The sequence below is a fragment of the Rhipicephalus sanguineus genome, chromosome 5 (genome assembly GCF_013339695.2).
Source record: "Rhipicephalus sanguineus isolate Rsan-2018 chromosome 5, BIME_Rsan_1.4, whole genome shotgun sequence".
Classification (NCBI taxonomy): domain Eukaryota; kingdom Metazoa; phylum Arthropoda; class Arachnida; order Ixodida; family Ixodidae; genus Rhipicephalus; species Rhipicephalus sanguineus.
In genome coordinates this window covers 60,550,517-60,574,987 of record NC_051180.1, presented here as the reverse complement: position 1 = coordinate 60,574,987, position 24,471 = coordinate 60,550,517, and the positions used below count along the sequence as shown (strand labels likewise).

Here is a 24,471-nt window from a genome sequence, read left to right as displayed (position 1 = left end):
TCTGGAGCGCCCACTGCCGTTTACTTGAAGAGAAGACTAATTTCCATAGTTATTCACATAATGCGCTTCCTCTGCGGAAAAACTGGTGGGCACATCGATACGTTCCATGATGCAGCTTTACAGAGCACTGTTTCTGGGATTTTTACGTTACAGCTTGCCGATGCTGGCCAATACATGCAAGACGAACATCCGCACCTCCAAAGTTTGCAAGGCCAGGCACTACGCACGTGCTTAGGATTACCACGCTGCACCTCACGCACGGGACAATTACGATCGCAAGAGAGCATCCGATTCCAACATACGTCACTACTGACAATTTAAGAGCTCACATTAGACATCTCTGCCGAGCTCCCGGTCACCATATTGCTGCGTTGCCACTTCAGAGACCGCAAGCCATGTTTTCAAAGATTGTTTCGACTCATAGAGAATGCCTTCCGTCGGGCTTTACTCCAGCAGCAAGACCACTGTCGCCTCCGTGGTGCCTACAACAACCACAGGTACACCTCACGATTCGGGAATAACGAAGAAGAGCCGTCATTCGACAGTGGCTCTACGACAGGCGACATTGTCACTACTCAACGAGGAGTATGGCCAAAGGACACACATTTATACCGATGGATCAGTCTTAGCCGACAGCTCCACAGGTGCTGTTGTTATTCCGGCCTGCCAAGTGACTGTCAAGTTCAGGGTGTCACACGGGACGACATCAACAGCAGCGGAGCTTGCCGCCTTACGTGCTGCTATCCTTTATATCGCGGAAGCCCAGCCTCAAAAGTGGGCTGTCTTTTGCGACTCTAAGGCATCCCTTCAGAGTCTGCAATCAGCATTGCGACGAAGGGTGCACGAGCAGTATATAGTGAACGAAATGAGAGAAGCTCTTCACCAAGCTTTATCGAAGGGACATGACGTGTGTTCCAATGGCTGCCGGCACATTGTGGTATTGTGGGTAACAACCTCGCTGATGATGCTGCTCGGTCCGCTCACGAGGATGCCCAGACAACCCAATACCCTTGTCGAGGACAGACGCTGCAAAGGGTCTACGCTCGTTCGCTGACACCATGACGCAAACTTGGTTGAGTGACCCCAGTGTCTGGAACCGTCGCCTGCATGAACTAGACCCATCGAGGAAGCTCCAAGTTCCGTCGCACCTCTCCCGCCGTGATGCAACTTTACTGTGCCGCCTGTGGTTAGGAGTAGCTTTCACGAAGGCGTACTCTTTTCGCATAGGAATGGCAGACACCTCAAAATGTGACTTGTGCAATAGCAACGAAACGATAGAACATCTACTGTGTTTCTGTGGACGTTTTGTGAACGAACGAAACGTTCTGCGCGATGCGCTGAACAAGTTAGACGACAGACCGTTTTCCGAAGAGAAGATCCTCGGATCGTGGCCCTACGCATCGCAGGCCAGCAAAGCGACGCGAGCATTACTGCTGTTTTTAAAATCGACCGGCTTAAACGACCGCTTGTAGGCATTCAACGGACAGGTGCATATGTACCCTGACAGTGCCTTCTTCCTCTTCTTTCTTTCTTTTAATCCCTTCATCCCTTCCCCCAGCGTAGGGTAGCAAACCGGACGCGCGTCTGGTTAACCTCCCTGCCTTTCCTTCATTTCCTTCCTCCTCCTCCTCCTATACACTTCGCTGAAAGCGGTTTTGCTGTCGCTTTTGTGATTGATGGGAGTCGCTGCGCTGCTTTCCGACCAACTAGCGGGTTGCCATCTAATCACAAGAACTTCAATAAGAAGCCTCCGCACGATGGTGCAAATACCGCTGTAAATTTCTACCTCTAAGAAAAAAGACGTCCTTTGATTCTTCTTTTATACATGTGAGAGTCACGTGTGCAGCACTCTCTTTAGAGAGGCACGTTAGCTCTCTTTAGGTGAGTCGTGGGATGTCTAACTTTTTTTAGAGAGTCACATTGACTCTCTTTAGAGAGGCACGTTGGCTCTCTTTAGGTGAGTCGCGGGATGTCTAACTTTTTTTAGAGAGTCACACTGACTCTCTAAAAAGAGTTATACATCCCACGACTCACCTAAAGAGAGCTAACGTGCCTCTCTAAAGATAGTGCGACACATGTGACCCTCACATGGATAAAAGAAGAGTCAAAAGGCGTCTTTTTTCTTAGAGTGTACCTTGCCCGTAAACATACTACGGTTTTCCGCAATGACGGATCATGGGACAGTGTACTTCACCAGAACAAGTGCAGCCAGAAACGTTTCAGACTATTGTACAGTTGATAAGCGCCGCGGACACCGCCGCTATTCCCACTACTAGCTGACGTATAGCACTTGAGCTCGGTTGCCTGGTGATTAGTAAGAGTAACGAGGCCTGCGTGCTTGCTTTATAGAGTTTTCAGAACCCCAAATGATGGCAAGATAAAAAGGATGTCACTGCCTTTAGTTTTATCTGGCGACTTAGAGGCAGCGGTATCAGCTGGAGAAGCGGAGTTCAGCCAACGTTTATTGTTTCGCATGGTGGTGGTAAGATCGCAGTATCTTTGTTCTTAAGATACACGACACATTCTTCAATGTATCGAAAATACAGATGTTGATACACCATTTTTGCGAGACGTATCGCGATACAGATCAAAATACCCACAGAGTATCTAAGATGTTGTATCTAAGATACATGTATCTTCGATACTGCCCAGCACTGAACTGTAGACGGACCTCGAGCATTATCGCATCTATCGATTTGTTTACCTCCACGGCCGATCAAACCCGCAGCTTTCTGGTCAGCAGCCGCGCGCCGTAACCATCATACCACGGTGGCCACTGGGATGCTACCGTGAGCCACCAGAGCTGGACGACCGGATTCAAGAACAACGAGTGTCGTCACGCCTCATGACTAGGCTGAATTCATTTAACTGCTAGGTAAACCGCCACGGTGGTCTAGTGGTTATGGTGCTTGGACTGCTGACCAGAAGTTCGCGGGATAAAATCCGGCCGCGGCGGCCGCATTTCAACGGAGGCAATATGCTAGAGACCTGTTGCTTAGATGTATAGGGGCCGTTAGTAATCCTACAGGTGTTCGAATTTTTTTAAACCCTCCACTACGGCACCTCACTTAATCATATCGTAGTTTTGGTGTGTAAACCCCAGCATTATTATTTTAACTACTAGGTACACTTCATTCCATGGCACGCTAATTGAAATGTTGTTCGAGCGACAGAAAACACATTCCAGGAGGATAGTGATGCACAAACGTAATCGATTGCATCTTTCCCAAGCATAAAATACATTTAAAGCAGTCAGCAGTGACTAACGGGATCAGTGCTTATAGGACCATGAGCGCGAATATTTTTTCTGCACACATCGTTCAGCGGACGCCTTAATCACAGACGCGAAGCGACACCACCAACAGCGATATACTTCCATTGAAAAGCGCTGGACTGAACCTTTGCCAAGCGCCATCCGCTGCATGCATAGCGGAGCGTTACTTGAAGCGCCGAGAAAGGTTCCTTTGTCAAAGACACCGCGCACGCTCGCGTGCGCGTGCTGTTCTATACTCGAGAAGCTCGAGTTGGCGAGATATACGTTAGAAAATTCAAGAGCCAAAGCTGCCCAACTAAAACGTTGCCCTCTCGATATCTCCCGTCAGGCCATCCGTCCTCGTCTGTGCATACTTAGCTTTCTTTTTTTTTTAAGAAAAACAAGCCGACAGGCGGCCCGTTTCGATGCCATGCTCTCGAAGCTTCGAAGCGCGAGAGTTGTTGTACTATCGCGCCCTCTGCTTTGGTTCCCGCTCGTCCATGCGTACACAGTCCTGGAAAAAGAAAGGGGGTGGGGAGGGGGGAGTGTGCTGCAGTGAAGCCGGCTTTGAAGAGTAAGCTCTCCTCGTTCCCTACTCGGCGGATCAAGCAAGGAGCACCCTGGGCCGAAAGCTTCTTTTCCGACGCACGAGCGGCGGTTTTTGTTCTTCGCAAGTGCCGGCGAACGACGAACGGCGAAAGGGACGCTGGCAGCACGCAGTAGTGTAGGCTTCACGCCGCAGAGGTATACGCGCCGAGAGCGCGGGGCCGTCACCGATAACGCCCGCATTCGGCGCCGCCGGCGAAGCCTAATCGTTAGCTCCCTCCTCTTGCGCCTCTTACTGCCTTATACACGAAGCAGTGCCATGCTCAAAGAGATAACGCTCGCTTCCACGCGCAAACTTGCAGGGGGTTAAAACGCATCGAACGCGTCGTCGGTTGTTGTTGTTGTTGTTCGTACTCGACAAAGGATCCGCGTCTTGCTCTCTAGCTGAGAGACGATGAACACTTGAAAAGAGACACAACTTCCAACTTTGTCGGTGAGTGTAGGGCGGCGTTTCTGTACAGACATTGTACGAGGTACGTCAGGTTAGGTTACACTGGAGCAGAGTTGCCAGTTTCGCTTATAATAAGCGTACTTGGGCTAGCGGACTTGGGCTTCTTTTTTCGCCGAGTCGCTCGTAGAATTTTTCAGTCGCTTGGCGCGTTTTTTTTTTGTCTTATTTGCATTTTTTTTCAGCAAATACAGATATTTTAGTGATCATCAGGTTTCCCAGTAGCGTGGTTGTCGATGTCTTTGAATAGCTTAGTGTTGAAGTCAAACGTACTTTCAGGAATACGCAAGCACCTTAAAGGGATACTAAACAAAATTTTTCCACCAAGATTTTTCAGCCAAATTCAAATTACGCGCTGCATTCGATAGAAAAAACCTTCATATCAGGTAGAAACTAGAGGGAGCTAATGAACTGAATTTCACAAACTGCCACGTATAGCGGCCGTGCCGAAAACTAGAGGAGGTGACGTTTGGGGACGTTACATACAGTTACATACAGAAACGGGCATACCAACAATGCCTGCCGTCGCCCGCGTCTCTCAACCCTCTCAGCTCCCTGTACGGTTCCCAGAATCACTATACGAAATTACGAGCAGCACCGGCAGCGAACAATGTTCCCGGCTGGGCTAAAGCATCCGGGTTTTGTGGAAGGCGGGATGAAAGGAGAGGTGGGGAAAAAGAAGCGGAGGACAGGAACACGTGCACCCTGCATGTGCCTCGCAGAATGTGACGTCACGGCTCGCGCTCGCATGCAGTCGCCGCGCGCTGACAATCCACCAAAAATGCAGACAACTGTTCAGAAATACGCGCAATAAACTCTGTTTACCCGAAAATTTGCGTCTTTCGAACAGAGTTTCGATATTTTCGTCAGTTCGTCCAATTTTTGTTCAGTGTCCCTTTAATTATACACTGGCAAACGTGCATTCAAACGGAGACTACCCTGGAGACAATGTTAAAAAGTTCATAAATGTGCTTTCGTTCCTAATGGCGCATATTTTCGCTGTACAAAATAGTTAAAAGGATTTTTTCAACTCATCTTCGTTATAACTCATCTAAGTTATAATTAAAAATATTTGCAAGAACTGGAAAATTAATCCAATTTCCGCTTCTCTTGGGCTTCTTCGCAAAAGCCGCGCCGCTTTTTGGGGCTTCTTTTGTGGCGATTATTCGCTTGTTAGCTCGGTAGTATCTGGCAGCTCTGCACTGGAGGGACAAGGAGCAAAAGAGTTTACCTACAACACAGACAAGTCTGTGACGCTGACACGTGCGGAAAGTAACAAATATGAGCCTAAACACAACGGGCCAATAGAAGCCAATTAGAAAAGCGTTCATTTCTGGAGTTATTCAAACTCTCTTGTGACAACCCTGTTTACGCATCACTGACACAGTGGATTACCAGGCGACTGTTGTCTGCTGCTTCCCTAATTCCATCCGGTTCAAATGTTTGGGTAAGAACGCGCCATCTTTGTGCGCCGGTTTCTGTTAGCGCGGTAATGAATTCCTAAGTGTCCATACATTGTCCCGTAGATACAATCTAACGCTATCAAAGCCTTTCAAACGTGCACGTTCCCGCCTAGTTCCTGCACATTCCTCCACATGAACGGGAAATGCATTGTCGAGATTGTAGTCGTCAAACGTGTTTTTCGGTTGTAAACCGAGCAGCCAAGCACCCGAACTTGACCGCAAGGAAGATAACCCAAGCGGCGGTAACTTATTGCCTGGGAATCCACTTTTCAGGATTGCATTAATAAAGCTGGCACATAAAAAAAGTGTGATGACCAACAAGGCTGGCCCGTAAAGAGAGACGGTGACTGTAAATCACTCCTCTCGGCCAGTCGCCAACGACCTACTGTTGTTTCTCGGTACAAAACGCACATGCTATTAGCAGTGTTTGTTCTAGCGTTCTTTTTTTTTAATTGTCACTCCAAAGTGTCCTAACCATGCGTACGAACAAGACAGGAATACAAAGGAAGATAAAGATAAAGATGAAGTGATGAAAAAGAGTTGAACATAGAATTGCTCCACGAACATTCCGTGTTCAAAAATTTTTCATGACTAACCACCTGTGCGTCGCATTAGGTTTGTGTATAAACGACGGCCTATCAAGCAATAAAACGGAATTTGAAGTTTGTGCTTATGCCTGTCTCTTTACGTATTATGGTTTCTTCGTATTGTGCGCAAGACTTATCTTCATAGAATACAGATATAAACTCCACTATATCGTTAACTTACTGCGTCCTTTTTTATTGTTTTTTATCCAAACATTCGCCTGTAGGTCACATATCACAAACCACTGCGTTCAGAAGACGCGTCAACACCATCTGCTTTCTTTTATCCTGATTTTGCTCTTCTTTTCATCTTCAAATTTACGGAGTCTCAAGCGCAGTTCTTCTCTTGCCTCGTTGACAGAGCCAACGCGTGAAGTCAGCGCGAGTGGCACGCCTTCTTGTAGCGTATCCATGCGAAACTGCGGAATTCGTGAAATGCGTCGCCCGTTTCGTCACCGACGCTTCCTCCTTCAGGCCCGCGAAGCACGCCATACATCAATAGCGCGCAAAATCCTACGAGCGTTCCAACGAAATTTGGGGCTTTCGTCTCCCCTCGGAAAGAGCTAAACACACACGACTCGCTTCTCCACATGCCAACGGAGTAAAAGAAGCCGCGAGAAAGAACTAGTCTCATGCAGTCTCCTTTCTTCTTTACCTTCCCTTCTTTCTTGGCCCTATATCTATCCCTGCTATGCTTTCTAGCACGGCCGTTTGTTTTTCCTGCGCTTTCCTTTTCTTGTACGGGCGCTGTCGATGCGCTCTCGATTCAGCGGGTGTGTTTGGGATGTAGGCAGAGGCACTGGGGCTGTCACCGACATGTGCACTGAACACGACGTTCGCTGATGCGCGCTAAAAGGCAGCTTGACTCTCTAGCGCGCAGAAGAGAGAAGACGCAAAGACAAAAAAAATGTAAACGAAAGCACTTTTTCCTCGTGCTTTTCTCGTTTTCATTTCGCTTCTTTTGTTCCGTGGCGGGGCGAGTGAGCCCTGCTGTCTTTCCGAGTAAGCACGTCACCCCACGGTTATAGGCGCAGGTGCCTTTTTCTCGATCCCCACTTTGGCGTGGATTCTCTGTTATCGACGACGCGAATAAGAGACGCCGCGCGCCGCTCCAGAGAGAGTGTGGGCGTGTGCGTGGGCGCGCGCACAATCCGATTGAACACCTCCTCCACCTTTCCCTTCACCTCCGCGCCTTTCCCTAAGTTCCGCCGACAGCCAGCCGTCCAGCCAGCCGTGCCAAGTCTCCGCGTTGTTCGGGTGGCCACAAACGGTCCTCGCAGGTTTCCGTTTGTCTTTCGACGTGTTTTGTGTTTTTCGTCGCGCTGTGTGCAGTTTGCCGCGCGGCGAACGCAAATCCCGTCGAGTTACGGGGGCTTCGAGACGCAGGGGCTGCGTGACGCGCTTCCGACAATGAGCGCAATTAGTTCCGGATGCCGGCGTAACTCGCGCGAAATCATTACTGACTGCCGATGCAGCTTTCACGGCTCGGCGAAGTTCTGCGTCGTCGCGAGCAATAAGCGTATTTGCGACCGCGTGCCAAGGAACGCGGAGTGCCGGTATCTGTGACACCCGTGAACTCGTTGAAAGAAAACGAAAATGTCGCGCGTATTATTTGCTCAGAAACTGCGCCGTCGATAATCCATTGCGCTGAGATTTAAATAAAAAAAAGTGCGCCCCCTAGTTGTTATTTTCTCTGCCAACTCTTGGATGCCGCTTCTGTCTTCACTTACCTTAGACTCTCCTTCAATAACCTGAAGCAGCTCAAAAAAAAAAGAAAACGAGGACAAAGATGAGTAACGAACGCAACAGGACGAGCGCTGATCCTGTTGTGTTCGTTCCTCATCACTGTCTCGTCTTTTTCGCGCTGCTTCAAGTTATTCGCAAGATGGACCGACTCGCCCAAGCCAACAAGTTGTTGCTATCACATATTCTCCTACGTTGGCTGTAAATGCAAACCCCCTTGCTACTAAAGTAAACCTATTTGGCTTACGCCTTCTTGTAAATGTAACCCGCGAAAGTTAATGTCTGAGCTACGCGAAATATATTCGCTTAAAACAATCTTTCGGCTCTGATTCTTAGATACTCACGGCTAAGAGCCGCACACTTACACAAATATAATCGTGAATATTTTAAACTACTCAAAACACGTTTCTTGGCTTGGCACTCTGAACCAGAAAATAAATATAAATAATATACCTTTCATGCTCTCTTTCGGCTGGGCAAAGCAGGGGAGTGGATTCGGCATGATATTCCTAAACTAAGAACCTAAACCAAAGCGTATTCGTTTAGGAAAAGGCAGATGCAAACGAGTAAAAGCACGAGGCACTAGACTGCTTTTGAGTTAGGCTGGTTTATGAAAGATCCTTCCACACAGTTTACGCGCTCGTTTTTTTATCTCTGATTTGTGTTGTGGTTTGATCACATTGTGCATCTCATTGTTAGCTTTCTTTTTTTTTATCAGCTGCTAATTCTTCGCTCTGTAGCCTTTTGAAACAGACCAAAGCGATTGGAAGTTCGCTATTTCTTTCCCATCGTATTCTGATGTTTTTTCATCAAAACTTCGACCATAACGACAACCGCGCAAAGGGTAATACTTAAAGGGCCCCTGACAGCCGATTTCTTGTTTGTGACATTTATGTTGTAATAAGTAGGTCTATGTCTTGTAACCACGGAATGACACCGTAAATGCTCCAACGTGATGTCTAATTAATCCTGGCAGCGTTAATTATGGTAATTTTTAGTGTAGGTTCAAAACGCGCGGCGAAAGAGGATAAGAACTAGCGCCGCGCCGCGGTGGTCGCGCCTCGTGGCACGCGTGATGACGTGCGCTCAGTATTGGGTGACGTCAGCCACAAGCTTGTTGAACTGCCAGTAGGTGGATAGCAATACGGCGCGTCGTCTGTTACAGCACTTCCGGTTCTAGGAACCGTCAAGGCTCAGCTCTTCGCTGCTTCAAGTTGTGTGCGGTTCAGTGTAATCGGGGAGGAGGCAAGATAACTGGTAACAACCGCGTCGCAGAATGTACGCGTTTTCTCCCCGATTACACTGAACGGCACACACCTTGAAACAGCGAAGAGCTAGGCATCGAACCGGAAGACGTCATTTTGCTATCCACCTGTTGGAGAACACACACACGGAGAGCTCACGCTGCCTGCCGACACGTACCGAAGAAGGAGAAGGTGGGAGAGCAAACATGCTTCGCAATATACCACAGTGCATGCACCGTGCATATTTCTGTCTGTGACGTCGACAACACTTGCTTTACCTCTGCAACGTCACAAGGGGCCTACGTCTACGTCATACTAGTGGTTATGTTGATAGGAGTTCAAAATTCAGATGAGCACTCAGGCTTACTTTAAAACCAAATTAAATATCTTAAAGGCAAACGCTCGCCACTCATAATCGGTCAGAAGTGCCCCCGCATGCAGGACTATCAAACAACACAAGCATCTCGAGTTTCCAAATTCGGTGTCAGGGGTCCTTTAAACTCCAAAGCACTGCTCCCGAAACTTAGGTTTAGGCAACTAATATTTCAACTTGCTGCACAAATACTGCCAACGTTAAACCCTTAAGTCTTGTACACGCTCATACCGCCTTTGTATCAGCTAGCAAGACATTGATAACTCGTAGAATCCAGTATTCTAATTAGTAAGGATTATTACGCGACCGTAAATGACTATAACAAGGTTATCCACGTTGTCCGGCTAAAAGGCATCGTAATCAGTGAAAAAACACTGCGACTTAGAACCAGTGTAGAACCAGAATCTACTTCAAACCAGCGTAGCGTACATTGTTGCTGATAGTTAAAATTAAGTTTATTTTTCCTTGATGTTTCATTTTCTTTACTCTATATCTAGGCGTCTTTTTGACTTTGATATCTATGGCTTGCATGGAATGTAAGCCACGCTTATGCTTACATGTAACGTAAGCTTGCATGTAATATGAAGATACAGCTTTTCTTTGGGGATATGCGAAAGGAACAGTGCCTTTTCAAGTTTGTTTCTTTTTCCTCGCGGCTTTAAGTACTGTAACTGAGAGTCTTCAAAGAATTCATCCTTTGACACCGTCCTGCTTGTCGGAAGCCATCTGCTGTGTTCGGGAGACACGCGCTGAGAAACGAGAAAGCCAAACCGCAGCTCAATAGGGAGTTTTAGCTTGTACGTATATTTCTTTACGTTACCGTGTTACCGGATACCGGATGGAATCTGCGCATGCGCGAACCTTTACGGAACGTAAACTTTTGCGGAACGTAAACCACTCGCCGGATAGGCTTTACGTTCACGGCCCTATCTCGCAAGTCCACCTTCGTTCGTGGCTACTCGCGATATCCGCTTCGCGGAGACTCCAGCCGCGAGTCAAATAAGCCGAAGTGCGAGCGCCACTTACGATCACCTAATTTCAGCCGGACTACCGAGGCTAGAGCGACCTCGAATACTGAATCCCCAAACGTGAGAGGCCTAAAGACGCTGACAGGCTGGATAGGTGGCGCCATCTGACGGGGCCATGGTGTACCAGGCAAGCACAAAATTGTTACTACAGAAACATCGGGCGTTCTACTTCCAATGTAAATGCCTTGCAACGGCATAATTACGAATGAGTTGCCTTTTTAATCATTTTCCCCTCTCATGAACACTAAGCGAAAAGAAACGTGTCTATGATTGTGGTTGCAGGAAGTGGCACAAGATGTCGAGGCCATCGCCCGGTAACCCGGTATTGCTACATCCCTTCGCTTATACCGGGATACTGCGCACGCTAAAAACCTCTCTTATGATTTTGCCGCAGCGTAATTCAATATTATCTAAATTAAATGTAGTTTAAATGCAGTTTAAATGCAGTTATCATCACCACTTAGCGGTTTGCGCAAACGTTAAGGTTCACGTACGTACGTAAAGGTTTACGTTTAGGCAGATAAAAAAACTTTACTAAAACTCGAGTTCCGGTAAAACGGTAGACGTAATCCGGTAACGGTAACGTAAAGAAGTATATGTTACAAGCTAAAACTCCCTAATATCGTCGCCATCGAGCTACGTCCAGTACCACGGGCCAGGTGCTGCAATGCCCCTGCCTTCTCTTCTCTTCGTTCTCCGTGCGAGCATCCGCGCTTACAAGGAGAAACGCGAACACATGCGTCCACTACCTCTCTCTCTCCTCCCCCATAATCCTCGAACGAGGCACTTCACCGCAGATCGTGCCGGGCACCCTCCTCATACGGGTTTAATGGCATATGGAAACCTCTCCTTGCTTGCTCCTTCAGCATAGCTGCTCGGAAATCGATGGATGCGTCATAAACCTGGAACACTTCTTTCTCCATGTGCTTTCGAACGTAGAAGAAGGATGGGGGGGGGGGGGGTATGGGCATCGCCGTCCGGACATCCATTGTGACGGTGGAGGCACGCAGGCACGTGTTTTTCTGCTGGCTGCGGTACAGTCGAATCTCCCATTTTTGAGGGTGAACCCGTGCCACGCACGGCGTTTTGGGGATGTGGCGCTCCTCTAAGGGATCAGCTCTCGTCCGCAACGCTACCTTCGACTCCCCGGCATTCGGAGACTTGGGAAAGACAAGTCGCCGCTTCGAACTCGGCATTTCTGTATTTAAGAGGACTTTTTGAGGGCCTAGTCGGTGCATAATGATACAAAGTTACTGAGCGCAAGAAAAGACGCAACACACAACGAAAATACACAATTAAGGGACAGATAAGAAGGTGCACAACTTGAAAGCAGCGCTTGTCCCTTGTGCATTTTCCTTGTTTGTTGCGTCTTTTCTTGGACTCAGTAACTTTTTATCATTGGCATTCCTGTATATTCTTGATATTCTTGTCTTCTTTTTCTAATATTTTTATTAAGGCGAAAGCCTTGGATGCCTCATCAAGCGCAAAAATTTACCATCGGCGTCCCGCGGCGTCAGTATCAACACGAGTGTTGCAAAAAAATCATCATCACGTAATGACGCTACCACATGGCGTCGTCATAACGCCACAGATGGCCAAAACTTTTCGACGTCAATACGGTGTCACATAACGTGACATCGCGTGATGACGTCGATATGACATCGTCGCTTGTTTAAAGGTGGGCCGATCACGGAGGCAGGGCAAAACCAGGGGAGGCGCAGAAAGCTTGCAATGCCTCCGATCCTGGAGGCAATGCAAAACCACGTCAGATGCAGCAAGCTTTCGGAAAGGGGCGGAAGAGGATCAATACATCGACTGAGAATAAAAAAATGCTGCAGTGGCTTAGCTCGGCTACGCCAGGATAACGTAGCGTTAGCAAAGGTTCAGCTAATTCTTCTTAGCTTTCCTGATTGTCTAGGATTAGCTTGATTATCATGCTTACTGCTGCTCCAATGACACACACACGGTATACGTATTATGTGGCACATGTATATTTATTTTGCCAGGAAACTACTTCGGGATCCGATGAGTTAAGCTTCTCCGCTCTTCTGCGCCGTTGAGCAGCGCTCTCCTTCTACATGGCTGTACCACACTGGCAAACGCCACTCAGAAGCGCTATGAAGAGGCTCCAGCGCAGTGTCAGACGGCGACTGCACAGCGAAGGCGAATAGCTGCGCGCACTCCGGCGCCAATACGTCTGCCAAGGCTTCGACCTACACTCCTCTGGAAAGTGCAGACCGGCGGCGGCGAGTCGCGCGCGGTGGCGGCGGGGTGCGCGGGAGCTGCCGGTTCCGGTGCGTGACATCACTGATCCTCGCGCATGCGCAGCACGGCTCTTGAGGATCCACGCGAAATTGGCTCGGCTAGGCCAGTGTAGCTAACGCTACAAAAGAAGATGGCTTTAGCCTTCGAGTATTCTTAGGCGAATGCATAAGAGATCATCTTGACTTGTGACGTCGCTTCAGAGGTCCAGGCAGGGTTTATTCAACATTTATTTTATTTTGATTTGTACCCTTCCAGCAACTTTCTAGAAAAAAATGTAAAGAGCAAGAAGAAAACATTAAAATAAAGCTTCTGTAGTGGATGTTACGTCGTGGCTGGTAATAACACGAATTTGTGATCAGAGTATCGCTTTAACATAAACGCTACGGGAAATTTCCCGATTGCCAAGCACTTCTGCTTCCTCAGCCGCAAAGCACTTAAATAAAATTTTCCAAAGGCGTACCCTTCGTTTGCCTTTTGCTTTTCCAGCTATTTAATCGGGCACAAATGCGTCTTACATACTAATTGCTCAAGCACTTTTCGAAGATTCATCCGAACAGACTATTTTTAAAACTGCATGATCAAATGTCAAAACGCAATAAAATGTCGAACCGGAGGAGGAGGAGGAGAAGAAAAACGGAAAGACAGGGAGGTTAGCCAGTTCTCAGACCGGCTGGCTACCCTGTGCTGGGGAAAGGGGAAGGGGGAGTGAAAGATGGTTCGCCGATTATGTACGTTCCGCGTTTGCTTATGAAGGTACGGAAACCAATAAAATAACAGAGTCACAACGTTTTCTTTCTATCTCATGGCAGTTTGTAATATTATTACCACGCTTCTTGTTGAGCATCGACTCGCTTAACACGAAGAAAAAAAAATTCGGCAGATCCCACGTACCGCGGGAGTCGATGTTATGCGAAGCATGCGGCGGGAAGTGACTGTGGCGTCATTTTTTACTGAGCGACACGTTACAAAATGACGCTAATGATTTCTAATAATTTTATACGCACACATATATGTTGAAGAACCGCATATGTGTTATATAACGAGTTGTTTACGGTTGCGTCACGCTGCCAATGGCAACGTGGGTATTACCAACACCAGAAGCGGTTGGCTGATATGTAGTGCTTATACGTGTCCCGAGAACGCACGCACGTTTCACGAACCCGTGTGCATGTGTGGAAGAAGTTCTTGACACTTCTTAAACTAAGCATCATCACCGTGATCAGTGAGCACCAGCAGCTGGTCATGACTTGTTATAGGTCCTGGTCGTGACGGTGGTGACGAGGGGTCCATGCCTCGGTCATTTCGTCGACAAATTGTCTGTCGAAAGAGCCGGTGACATGTCGGAACATGAAGCCACCGTTCGCGTTGGTGAGGTATAGGCCGTCGAGGCTGGTAGGCCTGGATAGTGCTACGTAGACCAACATCAGTGGATGGTGCTTGTCGTATTCGTAGACTACCTGGGCGTATGTGGCCTACGTAGTCTAGTCTACAAAGCGGCTGTCAATCAATCCGGCATCATCCTCGGTCAGCATGAGACCATCGCCCAGCCTCGTAATAAATGAAGAGGACACTGCGTCGTTCTAGCGGACGAAGTGCACTTTACGGTGCGGTGATGTGGATATCATAAGTAACTTTCGTTATGTATTCTTCCGGGGTCGAGCAATGCTTCAATATAGCTTGCTGAATCATAGGAATAAAAACGTAATGTTCCTTAGACTGCTATAAAAGCGGACCCAACACTAGAACCACAGACGTTAATCTGATCTGACGCCTTTATCGTAGGAGTATCATGTAGTGTTTATTGCTTTCTTGTAAAAGTAGATAGCAAGCACCACAACCATAATTTACGTTGCACCGATATTGCGCCTGCGTAGGCTGGTATTTCCAAACCAGTTTATAGAACTGTCGTGGCTCAGTGGTAGAATACCTGATTGCCACGAAGAATGTTTGGGTTCGATTCCTGCTGGGATCCTAATTTTCTTTCTTTGCAGTCGCCGGGTCAACGCTGCCCGATGTTGGTTTTCCTTAACGCTCTAGCATTTAAGTTACCAATGTGCGTTCTCGCAGCTCCTGGGTAGATATAAACTCTCAATCACCTGTGGCGCATACCCATACACCGCGGCCCGTGGCAAACGGGTATGTGCCACACGTGTCTAGTAGAGAGGGTTTGACGACGTACGCGACAAGATTTTCATGCTATTCATGTCGTGACCCGACAATCATATTCGTCCAATCCTCTTACCCTCCCATGCCAATTTTGGTCTACACCAAGTTAAGGAGGTGACCGTGAGAGCACCCAGACGTAGGCGGCTAGATAGATAGATAGATAGATAGATAGATACGTAGATAGACACGCTCAAAGTGCTAGAGGTTCGCTAAGAAATGCTTCGCATTTAAAATATGCAATAGCTACTCGTTATCATTCTCAAAATTATTGTTTAGGAGAATGAGTTCGCATTTATTTTTCTCTCTTTTTCTTCTTGGTTTTATTTAGTGCGTGTATTCAGCAAAATGCGAGTTGAGCATTATTTCCCTCCAGGCCTCCTCCTTCTACATTGCCCTCCAAGAACGGCAGGAAAGAAATCTCGTACGCTTTCATTTTTGTTTCACTTAGCACTGTTTTAAAGACTGTGTAAATTTAAATCCATCCACTACACTCCACGGGAAGCGCCTATGTTCAAGCATGACCTCCTCGACGAAATTGGTTGGACGAGAACGCTGATAGAAAAATCGCAATCAGAGGCAATCAAAAGCACACGGGATAAGGCATATTCTTTTTTCAGAAATGTCCCCCACTCCCCCTCGCAGCCGCGGCATCAGAAAAAAAAATACTACGACCGAGCAGGAAGCTGTAGGGTTGAAGTGCCCCCTTTTTTCGTTCTTGTCTTCTAATAAAATATTCAGTTGCGAGTCAGCGCTGTGGTTTGTCTCCTCTTCTCTTGTGTCCTCGTCGTCGTTGCGCTGTGTTAAACATGTTCAAGTATTATCACCAACTGGCCCAGCTATCAGTTCTTCTACTTCTTCGCGTATCAACTCGTTCATACCACAAGACCTGCGGGGAGGAACAAGGCCCGTCCCAGTCGACCTCGGAAGCATGCGGTCAGGACCTTTCAAATCTCGCCCCACATCCAAACCCGAGCGGAGGCGGAATGCCTACGGGCTCGCCCGCGGTGATGCCGGTCACGGTCCTGCGCACGCGTGACGGGCCCCAAATGTAACCGCCAGTACGCAACAAACCGTGTCGTCTTCTTCCCCGCGGCAGCGACAGCCGTGGCCAGCGCCGTACAGCGCCCTGCGTCTCTCTGCATCCGCACCCCCAAATTGTGGGCGACGTGCCACGTCATATCCCATCCCGCGCCACGAAGACATCGCTGCGCGAATGGGAAGGCGAAGAGGAAGGTGTCGTGGGGGTGTTCTGCGGTAGCCGGAACGATGGGACTTATCGGGAGGGTGAAGTTGGTACTTGGCGTGCCGCTGGCATTGCGTGACTGCCGGACACTAGGCGGCTGGACCGTGTCTGGCTGCCTGCTCCCTCTGGTCTCTCTTCTCGTCCATCCCACTTGAGAGAGGTGGCGCGTAATAATATAGCGCGCCGCGTCCACCGCCACCACCGCGACTGCAACCCTCCCGGCGTCCTGTGCTCACATTGGACACAATCTTTCCGTCGTCATAAAAGAAGGAAAGAAAGAAAAAAAAAGTACAAAGTGGATTGAAACAGTCCAAGATTGGATCGATTTTCGATTTCGAAAGCAGGAGAGGTCCGGCGATCTTCATCTATTCCGACGCAATCTTGCTCTTTTGCTTTACGACTCCATATCAAAACCCCCGCTGCGTCTCCCACGTGTTCTTTTCTGTCTATATTTTATGCGCCTCTTACGTAGTTTCATTCGCATGTTTGCTCGACATACATGCACGGCGTGTATATTCTTCTTTTTTATTTTTCTGACGTGTTACGCGTGTATGCATTCTTCCTAGTTTCAGCATCGTTTCTTCGTCTAAGCTGCTCGTACCTCTTTTTATTATTGTTATTATTATTATTATTATTGCCTTTCTTTTTCGCTACCAATCTCCGGAGTTCACCAGAGTCCTAGACTCGAGCGCCAGCGTGCGCGGCGGGCGGCGGAAGCAGCAGCAGCAACAGCCGCATCATCCGTCCAAGTACACAGAAAGCACTTCGATCGGCCTGACTCGGCTCCGCGCCCGTCCCAAATCTCTGCCTGATGAGTTTCAATTGGACATCGACCTCTCTTCGATCGCCTGCCCTTGCCTCTTTCTTATCTTTTTTTTTTCTCTTTTTTTCCTCATCGCAGCTCTTTACTATTTCATTACTAAGTCGAGTTTCCTATATTCTTTTTCTTCGCTCGACGAAACTGACCTTTTTTTTTTTTTTTTCCTCTTAGTCTCCTCGCTCCGTCTCTATACGCTCCTGTTCATCTTCTCCCGCGGGGCATTCCACAGACGCCGTTTTTCAAGTCGTTTGCAGAAACGACGCTCTAAGCAGAAATCGCGGCGCTCTTTCATTTGCTTCGTCCCTGCGTCGCCTGGACCCCAGATTCTCTCCGCCGTTTATTTACTGCCTCTCTTTTTTTTTTTTTCCAGCGTGACAGCGCTGCTTATCATCCGCCTCGCTTCACTCTAAGGAACAAAATCCCGAAAACGAATTCAGCATTCCGTTTGTCCCGTCGGTGCCGTCTTTAAGCGCTCCGGCTTCTTTCTTATCTTTTTTATTAATTTATGCTCCTGTTTTTTATTAGAAATTTTTCCTATAGTGCTCGAAGAAGACGCGTTCGTTAGCACTTCCTTCTAGCTGCCAGCTCTGAATGCGAGGAAATTATTTATAAGCGCGCGAAATTAACGAAGCGGTGCGACTTCTGCCACCCCGTTTTTTTTTTATATATTTCTTTTTTCTTCGTGCGAACCATTCATTGCTACCTAATTTCCTTCAATCTTAACACTTTTTTCTGAGAGATGCCTCCTCGGTAATCGGTCTTCCTGCCATGCAAGGCAAAATGTGCCGGGACATTTAACGTTTGATTTTAGTTGTTTCTGATAGTAGGCGCCCAAACCCGGGACCTATAGGTTTTCCCCGACTACAAGATTCGAGCACGTTCCATTAGTCAAGTCAATCGGAAACACTTGTTTCGCAGCGAGCCATCAGGTAAATCATCATCATCTTTATTTTCTACTCTTCTATAACGGATCTCTCGTTTACCAACGCACACACACACACCACGAGTACATTTTCAGTCAGCAACGAATGCTGAACTGGTTAATCTGTATTTGCTTAAAAACACTGCGCTGCTTCAATACGAACATATATTTAAATTCAAATAGATGGTAAATAAGATTCTAACTACCAAGACATCGCAATACAATACCTTAACATAGGAATTCAAACATACGAGAGTTTTAGCGGGCCTGATATTCCACAATGCAACCCTCCACGGTGGTCTAGCGGTTAGGGGTCTCAACCGCTGACACGAAGGTCGCGGGATCGAATCCCAGCTGTCTTGACCGCATTTCTATGGAGGCAAAATGCTAGAACCCCGTGCGTTTTGATTTAGGCGCACCTTAATGAACGCCAGGTCGAAAGTTCTGGAGCCCTGCACTACAGCGTCTCATTTAATCGTGTCGTTATTTTGCGACATAAAACCCCACAAGTTATTATTCCGCAATACAAAGTTGGCCATTACATGATACGAAATTACCAAACGTCGGCAGAGAAATTTCGAGGCGCTTCGTTTACTGTGATGCCTTTATATACGTTTATTTATTCCGTGAACGTTATTTTCGAAAGGCAAAAGATTTAAGAAGCTAAAGTGCTGACGATTACGTCGCTTCAGAATACTCTTGCTCGCTGCAGTAGTTTTCCTGATTGAGCTTTGTGCCACCAGATGGCGCCATAAACCCGGTCACTTACGTTGTCTATTCCGGTAGTCACAAGAATGTGGCGAAGAAACTTAAACTCTCTATTTTTTCATCCCCAGCTCACTAACTCGCCACATTGCAACATAGTCTTCCTGTAAAGCGTACTTTACTGTTAGGCAGGTGTGTTAACAACAAAAGCAACTTCACAAGCTGGTACTATTCCTAACTCTCTCAATAAAAACAAAATATGGGAGATGATAATAAAAAAAAATAAAGTGAAAACAGACTAGCATGAGTTATCGTTGTCAAAGCAAACAGCATAATGGTGACTCGACCAGACTTTATCAGCCCTGTGAACACGCGCTTGCTTGCACGCCGGACCATCCGAAGAGGGGCGTGCGCGTCTTGCACACTGGCTAAAGCAGCGTTCGGGACTATTCGCTAGGTGAACTGTCGACCTTATTGTCACTAACTGAGAGCTTCAGCCGTTAAGATGTCGTGTAGCGCATCTAACAAGTAAACAAAATATCAATGAGCAAGCGGAAACGGGCCGCCGGCGTAGTGATAAACAAATGCACAGCGAATATTAAAAGCTCTACTTGAATACCGCCTAGTTATACCCAGAATAAGACAAACGAGCTGAATGCCATTGCGTCGGTGGTTCGACCGCGGCCATTCGGTCTGTTCTGTAGAACAGAAAGTGTCGCGAGTGATTGTGGGTGTTGTCTTACCTCGGATTTCTCGACAAGCACACCACAAAGCAGTCGGTTTAATTGAAATTAATAGAAATATATTTGTAAAATTGACTGATTGATTGTATTCGGTGTTCTTTACAATTACACGTCCTCTTGTTTTGTTTTTTTATTATTGAAATAGAAAATAAATGAAGGAGTTCTTGTCACCATTGCTTGGTGACGGCTACCCCTTTCCACATTGTTGTTAGGATAAAAAATAAGAAACACAGGTTATATATATATATATATATATATATATATATATATATATATATATATATATATATATATATATATATATATATATATATATATATATATATATATATATATATATCTTGCCGCAAGTCTTATATTTCATGAGTTGAAGCTTCACCCACAAAGACTGTGGGCAACGCGCTGCGCAGGCCTCGCCGTGATGTGTAGGAAGCTTCGCGATTGTTTTGGAACAATCCGTTAAGATTGCGCGCCGCACGAGAATGTTCCAGCTTTGTCGAGAGATAACGCCGCCAACAGCGATATCGCTGGAAAGTTCGATAGCACCTGTATAAAAGCCGACGCACTTCGCCGCTTGTCAGTTGATCGACGGACGACGCCCTGTTCGCCGCTATCATTGTACAGCGTGTATTGCTGTAGTTCTAGTTCTCATTTTCCCGGCCACAAGTTCGGCTAAAATAAACAGTTTCATTCTGCAAACGCCGACTGCTTTCTTCGTCGACGTCACGACCACGTGCAATATATATATATATATATATATATATATATATATATATATATATATATACAGTCCTACAAGTTCAAGAACTCTCGTATTAACAGAGCGCACAAATCGTCGCATTGCAGTCTTTCAATATAGTCCGCTCAGTAGCCATCGCAAATATTGGTGTCTTCTGGTAATATGGGCCGGCAACTGGACTGTTTTTCGACTCTTTCACTGTTTACAAGGCATTCTACTACATGCCTGTAAGCTTTCTGTCGCGTATCTATTCGCGTAGCGGGTGCTAAACCCCCTTGCGCCCTATTCTTGGTAGGTAAAAGAACGTTACACGGTGCGCAAACGCGTTCTGAAAACCTATTTTCTTTAGGCTGTGTAACGCTGGCTTCCCTTCTGCAGTGGTGAATTGAAAAACTTCATTTGTTCCCAGTTTCATCCGATAAACACGTTATCCTTTCGAGCTCTGCAACAGAGATTATGCCCTGCTTATGTCTCGTCACTGCAACATAAGGTGGAAAAATGCGTCCTTGTTGTTCGGTGTCGTTGTGTGTCTATGTATTTCAGTGTGGTACAAATCTAACTTCGGATTTCAGAAAACACCCTTTACGAGCTAACATCGCTATCTCAAAGCAATTAGCTTCACTAGCTGCGGGCACTTGTGGATATTGCCACGCGCGCTTCTTTTGTTATTTTTATGGAACTAGTCCGTTGCACGCGTAGCCGCTGCCTTGCGCAAGCCGCGCCCTAATGCCTGGGAACCTTCCAGATTATGTTAAAATTTTCTTATAGGCTTGAGCGCGAAAGCGCGGACAGCTGAGATTATTCTGGATCTCACGCGTCCACCAGCAATAGGGCTCGGATGTTCGATGCCGCATGTATAAATGCCGACGCACCTTGCTGCAGATCAGTTTTATCGACTGCCGATGCTCTGTTCGCCGCAGTCAGTGTACACTGTGTATACCCGTAGGTTGACTTTCCGTTTCCCGGCCACAAGTCCGGCCAGATAAAGAGTTTAGTCTAACAAGCCGACTGCTGCCTTCGTCCACGTCACGACCTCGCGACATCTGGTGGAGGTGCTGGGTAGCTTCTTCACATTGGTAGCAGTGTCGACGGTGGTCGGGGGTGCGCCAAACGTCAGTCTTCCTCGGGATGTAGCGCTAGCCGACAGGCAGGCGGTACGGCGTCGGTGATGGCGGCGGCGGTCGGGAAGGTCCTCGGGGGGTTCAATGCGCTCCTGCGAGATAGTCGGCGATGTCACGTGGTCGTTCACCCTGCTGTGGACGCGGCGCGTTGATGGCGAACCCACGCAGTCACATCTGTCGGTAAGGCGCGTCGCAGCGAAGCAGCAAAGTGCGTCGGCTTTTATACATGCGCCATCGAACATTCGAGCTTTATCGCTGGTGGCCGCGTTAGATCCAGAATAATCTCAGCTGTTCACGTTTTCGCGCTCAAGCCTGTAAGAAGATTCTAACATAATCTTGAAGGTTCCCAGATAGCTGCTTGCGCAAGGCAGCGGCTACGCGTGCAACGGACTAGTTCCATAAAAATAACAAAAGAAGCGCGCGTGGCAATACAATCGGCCGTTTCATTCCTGAGTCTTTTTTTTTTCCCTTATGTGAAGGTAAACCAACATAATCGCGCAAGCAATGCTTATATCAAATCTGCTAACCTCTGAAAGACATCGAACGAAGCTTGTACAATATCTAGACCTCTTAATATTCTTGGCTCGTGTACAGGCCTAATTCCTGATAATGATAATAACAGCTCTTGATAGTCAAGATTCGTTTAATGTTAGACATTTTGTTTAGTCTTACATATCGCGGCACTTTTGCAGCTATTTGTAACTTTTAATGGCGGAGCAGGAAATGGAGACGCACAAGTACCCAAGAAAGGCACTTGTTTGCCTCTTGCCAGAACTTCTCGCTGAGCTGGTTGGTACAAGCTACACTACGTAACACGCGCATAAGACATGCATCTCATTTGCTCAGCGATGTGAAATCGGTCAACAGGGAATCTCGCTTGAGCCAGTGTTACGACACAGTGATCCTTGTCATGTTTAGACAAGTCCCCTTGTTTGTTTAGACAAACTTCTGTCTTGTTTAGAGGATCCTACGTGAGTGACAGCACCAAATCTTCGCTATCACTGAAGCCGTGCTCTCGCACTGTGGAGCACTTCAGATTTCGTTCTGACGCATTAGGTGCTTCAAATCCTCGCTCACAGTTCCCCTCTTCGCTTACAGCAATTTCGGCGGACTTACGCTGTCCTCCATATACACGGGCATTTGTATTGTGTCTGTGCATTGGCATGTGTAAATGGGAGGAGGAGGAGGGGGGGCTTCTGTTTATGCAGCAGCATCTCGAGCTCACGGCAGATTTTTTCAGAATGCTTAATTGCGCTTAGCCCACAAGCTGGCGCCGCGGCGGTGCTTTGTTGGTCGACGAGCCAGAGCATCTGCCGTCTTGCGGGCTGCATGCGTAGATAATGAGCGAGCGCTTTCTTCCCCAACGCAGTGCCTCCCGGCGATCCTGTTATCTTGGATGAAGACGGAAAGCAGCTGCAAGGTCTGGTGGGGCCGTACAACGAAGGAGACCCGCTCACGCTGACGTGCCAAGTGGAAGTTGGTAAGAGCCGGCCTCGCAAAAGAATTAAGACGTTCCCGCAGCCGCGCTTACTTAACTAACTAGAGCAAACTTTCGTTAGAACGAAGACGGCGACTGCCACTTAAGCCAGAGACGCCAGAGAAACGGCACGCGCGAGAACCGAGTCCCTGTGTAGATTACAACTGCCGAAGTGTTGCCAGTGCTAGGCTGTGTTAATTTCCAACTTCAGCGAGGTTGTGGAGAGTGTCAAGGATGTGAGGAATGGTTTTGCGAAAATTAAGCATACTCCATAGACACAAACTTTGGCCTTAATTTTTTTGGCTCCGGGTGTTCAGACTTAGATTAGATGCATAAACAGATTACTCTTGCTGCTCATTATTTAGACATTTTCTTTGCGTTTCTTTTATCAGGTTATCCAGCTGTTTCATCCAAAATTTCACGCAAGTACTTTTCAATAAGAGTTGCAGTACTTATTTCTTATAGACAATGCAGAACAATGGTTTGCATTGTATTTCCATTACGAGTTCTGGCTTAACTCTCTCCCACTAACAAACGAAAACACACAAACGCACGCATATCAAACATGCAGCCGTACCCTCACTCAAACAGACGCACACACCCGTAAACACGCCCACACATACACTCACACAAGCATTTATGTGAGTGCGCGTTGTATCCTAAAGGCCGACAATAACAAAGCAGGCACACCCGGCGGGACCATTTTTCAATAAGAGTAGTAGCAGTGTTTAGTTCTTATAGACAATACAGAACAAGGCTTTGCAGTGTGCTTCCATCGCGAGTTTTCTCTTAACTCTCCCTCACTAACAAACGGAAACACACAGACACACACACATACACAAACGCCCGTACATTCACACAAACATACACAAACACACCCGTACTCAATCCCACACATAAACTCACACAAGCATTTATGTGAGTACGCGTTGTATCCTAAAGGCCGACAATAACAAAGCAGGCACACCCGGCGGGACCATTTTTCAATAAGAGTAGTAGCAGTGTTTAGTTCTTATAGACAATACAGAACAAGGCTTTGCAGTGTGCTTCCATCGCGAGTTTTGTCTTAACTCTCCCTCACTAACAAACGGAAACACACAGACACACACACATACACAAACGCCCGTACATTCACACAAACATACACAAACACACCCGTACTCAATCCCACACATAAACTCACACAAGCATTTATGTGAGTACGCGTTGTATCCTAAAGGCCGACAATAACAAAGCAGGCACACCCGGCGGGACCATTTTTCAATAAGAGTAGTAGCAGTGTTTAGTTCTTATAGACAATACAGAACAAGGCTTTGCAGTGTGCTTCCATCGCGAGTTTTGTCTTAACTCTCCCTCACTAACAAACGGAAACACACAGACACACACACATACACAAACGCCCGTACATTCACACAAACATACACAAACACACCCGTACTCAATCCCACACATAAACTCACACAAGCATTTATGTGAGTACGCGTTGTATCCTAAAGGCCGACAATAACAAAGCAGGCACACCCGGCGG

The 24,471-nt window shown here is 47.2% G+C and overlaps 1 protein-coding gene across 3 annotated transcripts in view; it reads left to right on the top strand.

Annotated features, from left to right (window-relative positions):
• Positions 1-24,471, top strand: part of LOC119393700 (protein turtle homolog B) — a 337,896-nt gene that overhangs the window by 246,999 nt on the left and 66,426 nt on the right. For all 3 annotated transcript variants that reach the window (XM_049416323.1, XM_037660827.2, XM_037660826.2), the window contains exon 3: positions 22,836-22,946. In XM_049416323.1, coding sequence (XP_049272280.1) covers positions 22,836-22,946 — 111 coding nt within the window. The remainder of the gene's footprint in view (positions 1-22,835; positions 22,947-24,471) is intronic.